This window comes from Cyprinus carpio, chromosome A24 (assembly GCF_018340385.1).
Source record: "Cyprinus carpio isolate SPL01 chromosome A24, ASM1834038v1, whole genome shotgun sequence".
Lineage (NCBI taxonomy): Eukaryota > Metazoa > Chordata > Actinopteri > Cypriniformes > Cyprinidae > Cyprinus > Cyprinus carpio.
In genome coordinates, this window is record NC_056595.1 from 1,036,315 (window position 1) to 1,047,674 (window position 11,360).

The 11,360-nt window shown below is 41.4% G+C and overlaps 1 protein-coding gene across 1 annotated transcript; it reads left to right on the top strand.

The window, feature by feature from the left end:
• The first annotated feature begins 794 nt into the window (after positions 1-794).
• On the top strand, positions 795-7,725 carry LOC109070692 (dermatan sulfate epimerase like). The gene is made up of 2 exons (XM_042713998.1): positions 795-1,434; positions 3,714-7,725. Exon 2 carries the CDS (start codon positions 3,894-3,896, stop codon positions 7,533-7,535), a length of 3,642 nt encoding a protein of 1,213 aa, XP_042569932.1. The 5' UTR covers positions 795-1,434; positions 3,714-3,893; the 3' UTR covers positions 7,536-7,725.
• Positions 7,726-11,360: the final 3,635 nt, after the last annotated feature.

An 11,360-nucleotide genomic window follows, 5' to 3' on the forward strand; every position in this document is an offset into this window, starting at 1 on the left:
GTTCCTCAGCTCGTACTCTTTTACTTCCGTGTCCTGCTTCTCTCACACACTCATGTCCTTCTGAAACTGAAGCGGAGGCGAGACGGAGCCATGTTCAGGATCCTCCAGGAGGTGGATGGGGACCAAAGAAAGCATCATGATGAATCAGAGCCTATCGGCAGTAATGTGTTCTGTGCAAGTCTTTATGTAAGGAGGAGAGTGAATTTTATGTTTTCATTTACTTGTCCTTCACCTTCACTGGAGATTCTGCTGTAAATAACTCTTTTAGTGTTCGGTGGAAGAACGTCATTCAGGTTTGATGTGTTTTATAATAACTGGCTGTAGATGAGCTTCAGTCTGCTGTGAATAGTTTGATCTTTCTAAACAATCTTAAACACATTTATTACAAAGCTCTCCTTACATTCGTATAATGCTGGAAAGAGATTTCCTAAATAGTTGAGCTGATTTCATGTCTCTCTTCCCACACTGACCTTCTTCTTCTGCAGAACAGATTTTATTGAGGAAGAGACACAGTGTGGAGTGGAAACAGAGTTAAATTTGTGATAATGACGGCTAATGTCCCTTAAACAATGAGTCTATTCTGCATTCATACTTCAGCTCCTCACATTCATCTAGGCTTGAGAATTACTGTTGGATTCTCTGGATTTGTGTTTTTTAAATTGAATTGAATTTATTAATTTATTAATTTGTTTGTTAAATTTAGGTGTTGGTTTGTTTTATATCAAACATAATTTTAAAGGACAGACCGATCATTTAGTGTGTGTGTGTGTGTGTGTGTGTGTGTGTGTGTGTGTGTGAGAGAGAGAGAGAGAGAGAGAGCGCCCTCTGCGGTCAGTGGTCGCTATGGTAACGTCAGTGTCATCGACGGAGCCGCAGACAAATGGCAGCGCGTTGAGCATCAGACGCGTTTTACGCAATGAAATCACGCGTCAGCGGATGGATGCGGACAAACACACATCATGAATGTCATCTCTGAGCATCATTAGACGAACACGCGAATACCCGTTTTTCAAGATGTCGTGGATCGTGCGTTTTCTTCATTTCTACTCGAACTTTCCATTAACTTGCGTTCTGTTTCTACATCTGTCTGCAGTGCGCGGCGAATGAGCGACCCGCGGGAACACATCCTTCCTGGAGATGATGATGATGATGAGTGTGTGTTTGTGTGTTATGATCGGGAGGGTTCGAGATTGATGGAGGATCGACTGTGATGATGATGATGATGATGATGATGGAGCAGAGCAGATGCGCGCGCGCGCGCTCACAGCCCAAGCCACATCACCTGACAGCTCCATTCAGTGGATTACAGAGAACTACGTCGGATTTCTCATGCAAATGAATGGATTAGTGACTGACACCTTATATTGCGCATCATTCCTCCTCATCTCATTGTTTTGGGGGCAGATTTGCGCATCAGGGTTTGACTGGACACATGTAAGTTCACTGCTGATGTGCAAAGGGTTATGACGGGGAATCTGCTGTAGGACGGTTTCATGGTACCTGTTCATCTTGTAGGAATGGGGAAATGAAAAAACCTTATCAGTGTAATGGTAAAAAAAAAAAAAAAACCTTTTACAACCCGCTGCTACGTGTCACCAGTGGAAATAAGCACAGCTAGAGCCTCAGGAGTCTGACTGGAGTGTAGTGCAGTAAAACTAGTTTGATTACTCATAACCTCACAAACATGTGAAGCCACCATATGGCTATTCATACACATTCTACTGAATACTGAAATCGTCTGACTTGAATGATAAAACGTTATCTGACGAGCTGCCATTTTTTCTTACATGACAAACATCCTAAGCATGTAAATGATTATCTGTAAAGTTGGGAAAAAGTTATGTTCATGATCCTCGACATATGTATTGCAAACGTCAAATTTTGAAGTCTGAAGATGGATTTATGCTTTATTCCAAACATAATTTGTCATTTACAGTTATTAACTAGAGTTAAAATACTGATTTAAACCTCAATCATTAATTCAGCAGTATATCTCACACTTGATTCCTGAGCAGACACCACAGATTTTGTGCTGTTCTGTAACTTTTTAACATCACAAACTAGATGTTGGTTAATAAAAAGTACAAGCGTCACAACTTATTCATAGAAATAATGCTGACTGCATTTGTAAACTTTATTTCCAAGCATTTATATGAGCAAGATGATGCATAGTAAATTTGGAATTTAATGCAACATAATCCCAAATAGAAGTTCATATTTGCTTATATATTGAAATCATTAAGGGTGTGTTAACCAAACACAGACCCACCTTAATGATTTCAATATATTGCCTATCCTGTGCAAAAAGCCCATAAACGTTACAGATAACGTGATGTATCCTAAAAACTAATCATGTTCAACTGCAGATCAGGTGGTTTTAGGTCAAGGTTTCGGCTGTCAGTCAGTGATGCTCTCTGTCGGTAGAGAAAAGCAATATGGCCGCTCGAACACATGCGGCGGCTTCACTTTGTGATTCTGTGAGCAGTCCTGTCATTTATATTCATAGATCAGTGGACATAGTTTAAGAGAAAGAGTGTCAGTACAGGCTAAGAAGAGTACACTTGAAATGGTTACAAAGTGGATGCAGGAAGCTGTTAATAAAACATGTACAGTTAATTGTAGCCAGCAGGTGTGAAGAATATTACCTGTTCGCAGTCAGCACCTGTGTGACTTTAGCCATCAAAATAGCCCATTTGGTAAGGAAGAGGTGGTTGTAACAGGAAAACAAATGTCTTTCTTCATTTTTAAATGGTGAATTATGGCAACTATTGAAATACAGCCATATAAAATCACAAACACAGCAACCTGTTTAAGCAATAGACATCCAAAACAAATATAAATAACGATACAAGTCAGCACACTCTGAAAGCTCACAGGCCGAAACGAAACTGGTTGCTAGGGGTTTGCTGTCTCATCATTCAATAATTGTTTATTTGCCAGGCCTGCATCATTGTTCATAAACAATCTGTACTGAAATGTGCTGAACAATCAAAATCCTGCACAGATGTGATCAGGTGCTTCGTTAAAATAAGCCTCAGCCTTTCCTAATATCGATCCTTCGGAAGAAGAGATGTGTTTCCGTAGCCAGGAGCAGCGCAACGTTTGCTGAGCCTCAGCATCCGCTCAGATAAATGACAGCTGAAACGAGACTCTGTGCAGGAACTGTGTTTTATAGTATAATGAGCTCCTGTCTGTCATAACCTAGGATTGGGCAGTATGCCACTGTAAATGACAAACCAGAACAACCATGTTGACCAGACCATTCATACAGATTCGTAGAAGGTTCATGTGACTGTTGTAAAATGCAGTCTACTGTTTGGTTAGGTTAGGGTTAGGGTTTACATCACTGTAGGACATGTTTGATATTAATTTAAAATGCATTAAGCTGGGAAAGAGATTTAATAAGAATTATTTTAGATTTAATAAGAATAAACTTGATGCACTTTTCATTTATTTAATTTCTTTAGTATTTCTTACCTGAATACTACTGACAGATAAACCCACCTGAAACGCTAAAAAGACTATTTGTTTTCTATCTGTCTTCTATTGAACAATTTATTTTACAGGTACAATATTATAGTGAAATAAAATATACAATTTATGATTTTGGCTACATCACCCATCCCTGTCATAACCCCTTTAATATCAAATTGATTTTTGATGTTGTTCAATTAAAGGAATTTCACTCATATTTTGTTTCTATTTTTCAACAGTGCATCAGACTGTGGAAGCCAAAGAAAACACTTACCAGAGTCCAAGTCAATAACAACTGAAATAAGCACCCATTATCTTTTGTATGTCATGAAAAATATTCCCTTTGAACGAGAAGGAAAAGTGGGGAGAGGGAAACCAGATTAAAACGGGGAAGAGTAGTGCTAAAAAACAAAGGGAAGATGTGGTGGCCAGTGGTTTGGAGGTCCATAGGGTGGCCTACATTTGCAGCGTCTCTATTTCTAGCAGTAGGAACTTCATTCTCTGAAGTCCTTAATGCCACAGGGAAAGATATTTTTAGTGACTTTGGACAATTCCAGATTACAGAGAATGGGCCACCAGAGCTACGGAAACTCCAAGCCACTAATCTTCACCCTAACTTATACTTTAACCAAGACAATGTTCCACTGTTGAGACAAAGGTCAACTACGACTCACAGCCACATCTTTAAAGTGATCCGGACGGCTGTGCTGACGATGCTCTCTGCCGGCCCACTGTACATGCCACCCACAAAGCATGAGGAGTTCACCAGCAAGTGGAACGAGATTTATGGAAACAACCTCCCGCCTCTGGCCCTCTACTGCCTCCTGTATCCTGAGGACGCCGCAGCAGTGCAGTTCCTGATTAAGTTCATGGACCGGATGTCAGAGTACCCTGACTGGAAAGTAAGCAGTGCACCTAACGATGAAGTTCCGATGGCTCATTCACTCACTGGATTTGCTACTGCTTTTGACTTCATCTACTCATTGCTGGATCAGAAGCGCCGAGACCTGTACCTTAAGAAGATTTCTGCTGAAACCCAAGCGCTCTACGAGACGTCAAAGTACAGGGGCTGGGGGAAGCAGTTTCTTCAGAACCATCAAACCACTAATATAGTTGCTCTTCTGACTGGGGCAATAGTTGTGGGTGCACATGATGACACTCAGTCAAGGGTTTGGAAACAGGTATCTGTAAATTACATGGAGAAGACAATGTTTCTGTTAAATCACGTTGTAGATGGCTCTCTGGACGAGGGAGTTGCATATGGGAGTTACACAGCAAAGTCAATCACGCAGTATGTTTTCCTAGCGAAGCGCCACTTCAGCATAGACAACACACAGAACAACTGGCTGCGTACTCATTTCTGGTTTTATTATGCCACTTTGCTCCCGGGCTTTCAGAGAACGGTTGGTATAGGGGACTCAAACTATAACTGGTTCTATGGACCGGAGAGCCAATTAGTCTTTTTAGATTCATTTGTGATCAAAAACGGGTCTGGTAATTGGCTGGCACAGCAGATTAGGAAGCACAGACCTAAAGACGGTCCCATGGGTCAGTCCTTTGCCCAGCGCTGGACCACGCTTCACACAGAGTTTGTCTGGTATAACGCCGACCTCACACCACAGCCCCCTTATGTTTACAATAAGGCTAAAATGCACATCTTCTCAAACTGGGGTGTGGTAACCTATGGGGCTGGTTTATCTGTTGCACAAGGCAACACCTTTGTCTCGTTTAAATCTGGAAAGCTGGGCGGCCGGGCGGTGTTTGACATTGTCCATGCCAAGCCTTACTCATGGGTGGATGGCTGGAACAGCTTTAACCCTGGTCATGAGCACCCAGACCAAAACTCGTTTACTTTCGCCCCTAATGGACAAGTGTTTGTTTCTGAGGCTTTATATGGCCCCAAATACAGCTTCCTAAACAACGTGCTGGTGTTCAGTCCATCCCCGACTAGCCAGTGTAATGTCCCTTGGGAAGGACAGCTCGGGGAATGTGCCAAGTGGCTCCGCTGGACAGACCCAGGGGTCGGAGACTCGGCGGGAGAGCTGATCGCTGCTTCTGCTCATGGAGACGCTATGTTTGTGAGCGGAGAAGCGGCTGCGGCGTATTCCTCAGCCATGAGACTGAAGAGCGTGTACCGAGCCCTGCTTCTCCTCAACTCACAGACTCTTGTGGTAGTGGACCACGTCGAGAAAAGAGACGACTCACCGGTGAATGCCGTCAGTGCGTTCTTTCACAATCTTGATATTGACTTTAAATACGTGCCCCACAGTTTCACAGACAGGTACAATGGGGCATTGATGGATGTCTGGGATGCTCATTACAAAATGTTCTGGTTTGACAGTCAGGGACGCAGCCCTAATACACAAATACAGGAGGCTGAGCAGGAAGCAGAGTTTAAAAAGAGGTGGACGCAGTTTATCAACATCACCTTCCCTTTCACAGGTTCAGTGGGTAGGATGGTGTATGTGATGCACGGGCCTTATGTTAAAGTTTCCAACTGTAGGTTCATTGAAAGCAGTAAGAATGGACTCAAACTTTCTCTTGTCATCAATAACACAGAGAAAATAGTTTCTATAGTAACCAATCACAGAGACATTGGGGCCCGTTCCAGCTATCTGGGCTTTGGGGGTTATGCTAAGGTGGAAGACAGACATCAGGTTATCCGTTTTGGCTTGGGGACGCAGCTTGTCCCCAAACAGACAAAACTGCACAATCATCTCTTTGACTTTGGGGTTACGGTAAATGTCATAGCTGGGGTATTACTGTGTGTGGCCATTGTTTTCTTGACCCTACAGTGGAAGTTTTACGTTTGCTTTAGCAGACTGATGTGTTACGCTTTGCTTTCGGTGTTAATGCTGTGGATAACAGAGGTCCTGTTCGTCTCGAACAGCTGCGATCAGCTCCTGTGTAAGGTGAAGTGGCACGGAGCCACCACAGACCCGGAGCTTAGCAAACAGATGATGCTTTATGACCAGCATCAGCTCCCTCTGCCCACGGTAGTGATCACCACGCTACCTGGCTCGGGATCTGACATCCTTAAGCATCTTTTCTACAACAACACAGACTTTGTCTACCTGCGCATCCCTACAGAACACTTGGATATACCCGAAACAGAGTTCGAATTTGACTCTTTAGTAGATGCTTGTGAATGGACGTGGTCAGAAGCCCAGTGTGGGCGTTTTAAAATGATCCAGGGTTGGCTGCATTCCCTGGTTCATAACACCCACTTATTCCTGCAGAACATCCCACTCCACGACACCAGTCACATGAAACCGGCCCAAAGAGTGAGCCTCTCCCTGGACAAGAGGAGGAGGCTGAGGAGGAGAGAGTCCAAGGCTGAGATGAAAGGCCGGGTACGAGTCGACAGGGATGTAGAGTATGTCCGAGAGCTGAGGAGACACACGCTGGACTATCCTAATGCCCGTGTGGTTCTCAATCTCTGCAGCGGCAGCTGGGCTCTCAAGCTGCCTTTTCTCCAAGAAGTTATCGGCCCTTCTCTGAGAGCCATCTACGTCGTCAGAGACCCTCGTGCATGGATTTATCTGATGCTTTATAATAGCAAACCCAGCCTTTACTCACTCAAGAACATTCCCCAGCATCTAGCTCTTATTTTCAATCAGGACATGGTAAGCGACAGGTGTCCGACCGCGTTTGCGGCGGAGTTTAGGAAGCTGTGGCAGCTCATATCTCGTTCAGAGACCAATCCTGTGCTGTTGTTGGCCCATCTGTGGCTTGCTCACACCACTGCTGTCCTCAGAGTCACAGCTACCTTATCTGAAGAGTCATATCTTCAAGTCAGGTTTGAGGATGTCGTAAACTATCCTCAGGAGACAGCTGAGAAGATTCACTCTTTCCTTGGAATCCCTGTATCTCCTTCAGCCCTGAATCAGCTAATGTTCACCACCTCCACAAACTTGTATAACTTGATGTATGAAGGGGACATTTCACCAGCCAACATCGACAAATGGAGGAGAAACATGCCAAGGAGAGATATCAGACTCATAGAATACACATGTGGATTCCTGATGAGGCAGCTGGGCTATCACAGGTTCACTGATTAATTAGCTGCAGGCCAGCTGTTGTCATTAATCTTGTGTATCTGATCGTTTGATATTTCTGTTGTATTTTTACACAAAATTGAGTTGCAAACAAAGTAAAGTGAAAATGAAAGAACTAGGCACAAGAATGGGAACTTCAGACTGTGATTCTGCACCATGTCCAATCTAACATTTTGTACTGCAATGCCTTCAGGACACAGTCTCCCTAACAACCTCCTAGACACATATATATATATATAGTGTGTGTGTGGTGGAGATTGAGTGAATTCAGCAAGGCAAGGATGCATTAAATTGATCAAAAGTCACAGAAAAGACTTTTACATTGTTCCAAATAAATTCTGTTTCAAGAAAATGTTGCTCTTTTTCCACTTTTTATTATATATATATATATATATATATTATTATTATTATTATTTTTTAAACAAAACAAAAACTGTATTGCAGTTTTCACAAAAATATTAGAATATCAGAATCAGCATATTAGAATGATTTCTGGAGGATCATGTAACACTGAAGACTATGGCCCTGTCCCAAATGGAACACTCCGGACTTGTGGACTTCCTCAGAGTCCACACTTCGGTGACGTCATGTAGTGCAGACCTATAGGGCCCTTGGCGCGAGTCCACGAGGGAGCATTGAGAGGTATTTTTGGGACAGACTCGATCGTCACGCCGGAAATAACGGTCTGGTTGTTTTTTGACAGGAGCTGCAGGTTCAGGGAATATGCTGCCTATTGTTGTTGTTGTTTTTACCATTGTGTTTGCGAGATGACTTGCCATGCAGAGAAATCATATTTTTGCGCTCACTATTTATTTAATGAATCATAATGCGATTGTATTATTCAACGTGCTATTATTATGTTTGAGATATCAACCACTGGTCGATGACCATAATATTTGTATAAACTGTAGGTAACAACTGGTAATATGTACACCTAGGTCATAAAAACCATAATGATACCTACACTTAAATATTTTCTTCTCAGACATGTCATCAATTGTTCTTGAGCGAAATCTCCTCCCATCTGTTGTCTGATTGGCATTTCGCAAGGATTCCTGGGTAGTTAAAGTGTACGAAGCCTGCATCTATGTGGGCTTCTCGGAAGACCGATTCAAGGGTACAAAGGGGGCGCTGCTGAGCACACTTCAGAGCATTAAAATGCTGAGTGGGACGGCCTACGGACTCCTAGACTCTGCGAGCACGCGCGATTTAAGTCCACAAGACCGAAAGTCCACATGAAGTGTGCCATTTGGGACAGGGCCAAAGACTGCTGAAAATTCATAGGAATAAACTGTATTTAAAATATATTAATATTTATTTAACTGTCATTTTTGGTCAAATAAATGCAGCCTTGTTGAGCAGAAGAGACTTCTTGGAAAAACATTGTACCAACCCACACTTTTATAGATAGATATTCACATTACTATTCTTTATATTAGACACTGTGTTTCCTGTTGTATGACACCAGTGATGTAGTCACAGTTATCTACATACGGTGTGTGCCGTCTTTAATTTCCAGAGAGGAAACATTTCAAACTAATGCTTAGCCTTCATGTAGTCACATGTAAGACCAGCGGTTGATTGAATTAATTGTTTGTTGAATGTAAATTGTTTGTTTAAATAAAAGAATGAATAGCCCTTTTTTGCATAATCAGATATTCGATAATCAATGAGATTGCTGTCCTAAAATGAGATAATGAATTAAGATGAATATTTAATTTTTTTGGACTTGAAATGACTTTTTGGCTGAAATCATGTTTTAAACTATCGCTTGAATGCCAATTTACACAGAATTCCACCACAAGTAATTTGAAAGAGAGCAAGCAGTTCTTCATTTCACTTAGCATGAAACAACGTGTTCACAGAATGTTTTAGTAAGATAATAATTACCTTCAGCCATGCATTGGTATTTTTGCTGTCATTTTGTGTTCATTGTCTGCAGTCATGCTCTTTTTTGCTTCCAGGGGTGCGTTTCTCCAAAGCATCGTTAGTCAGCTGTGCTCGCAACCATCATTACCATCATAGTTCAGCGATTCAGTGTTTCCTGAAATCATAGTTCCAACAAACATTCACAAACAGCATGGCAAACATATGTGTTTGGAGTGGGTTAGGGTTAGGAGTGATAAGGAAACCCACAAAATAAAGCATAATGAAGAACAGACATAGCGAAGCAATCCTCAGATGCCATGTTCAGTATTTACATTACAGCAATAATCTGAACTGATTCATTAGCAGAAGTTATCACTCCACCACTTCCTCTACATCATTACGCAGATAGCAAGCAGTTTCGGCCCAGGTGTGGCCCAGATCTGCACCAACAATATGTTGCTGTCTGGGTAACAACTATTCTAACCAACGTGGTTCGAGCGACAGATGTGTGACAAAGCTCCTACATTTTGGGGGAGCAGTCATGACTAGCTGGTTAGTTTCTCTAGTACTGTGGTGGTTTAGCAGCGAGCTACGCCGCTGTTCAGAAGCGCACTCTTGATGGTCTGATGCTTCAGTCTGACGGGTTTATGTTTTCATGTCTCAGTGGCCTTTATCTCTGACTCTTGAAGCTTTTCTTAAGGTTTGATTTCTCAACATTAAATAAAGATGATGCATACCCTGACAAATGACAACTGTTTCATACTACATGTGATATAAAACATGCCACTTTCTCATTTACACTATAAGGCACTCCTAACATAAAAAATTACTAGTACTCATTTCAATAGTGACTGGTCTCTGTTCAATAGTCAGTGTGTGTGTGTATATATATATACTTAAATATGTACTTATTCCAAATTCCATTTGTGACTAGTATTTAGTTAATTTTTTAATGGTACAACTATAACCAACAATATCCCAGACTAGATGCTTGTAATTTTTCCTTTACTATTTCTGCTAAATATGCAAACAATAAGTTGAATATTAATGCAAAGCAGCAGCTGAAGAGAAATGATGAGAGAGAAAGTGCTTAAATGTCAGAGCTGATTTAACAAACGTGTAGTTAATAAAACTTTGAACACAGGAAACAAACAACTGATTGCATCTGAATCATCTTTAGTGAATTTAAGAAGAATCAAATGCATTTTATCAGACAATGGAAAGAGTCTGCTAGTAGTGTTTTATATCGTAAAGCTTGCGTCACATGGTCACAGATGTATTTGTGTTGTAATTTGGCTGCAGTCATGTTCACTTCTGTCAAAATGCCCTTCTTACCTTGGTATTAACATGCATACTGTGTTTCTAAATGATGCATTCTGAATCAGAACTGGTCTGAGAGAAGATGTCTTGATGGAGATGTGTAGTTCTCAGTCTGAAGCTGAGATGAGTTGCAGATGCTGTGAAATCTCAGCCTGATCTCAGAAGTTTGTAAGTCTTCTCTTGAACCCATAAAGTTAATTACACCTCATTCCAAAACACTTGATTGTTGCAATGTCAAAATTAGACACACAAGACCCAATGAGATTTGACGTCAGTAAATTCAGACCTGTGTGATTAAATAATTAATTCATCAAACAGAGTTATAGCACGGCATCTGATGATCGCTAATATAACACACAAATCAAGTGGATTTTGTGTTGGATCAGTTTGGAAATGTAAGCAGCGGCGTAGCCATCATTTCAGAAGTGAGGGGGACAGAAATGTTATATGTATATAAAACATTACAGTATAACATTTCTGTAATCTATATTCCAGTCAGCAGTTTTTGAACAGTAAGATTTTTTATATTTTATAAAGAAACCTCTTCTGCTCACCAAGCCTGAATTTATTTGATCCCAAGTACAGCAAAAGTAGTAATGTTATGAAATAGTTTTACTATTTAAAATAACTGTATTCTGT

What these genes read in the sequence shown, in the direction of transcription:
- LOC109070692 (XM_042713998.1), top strand. Translation starts at nt 3,894, where the DNA reads ATGTGGTGGCCAGTGGTTTGGAGGTCCATAGGGTGGCCTACATTTGCA.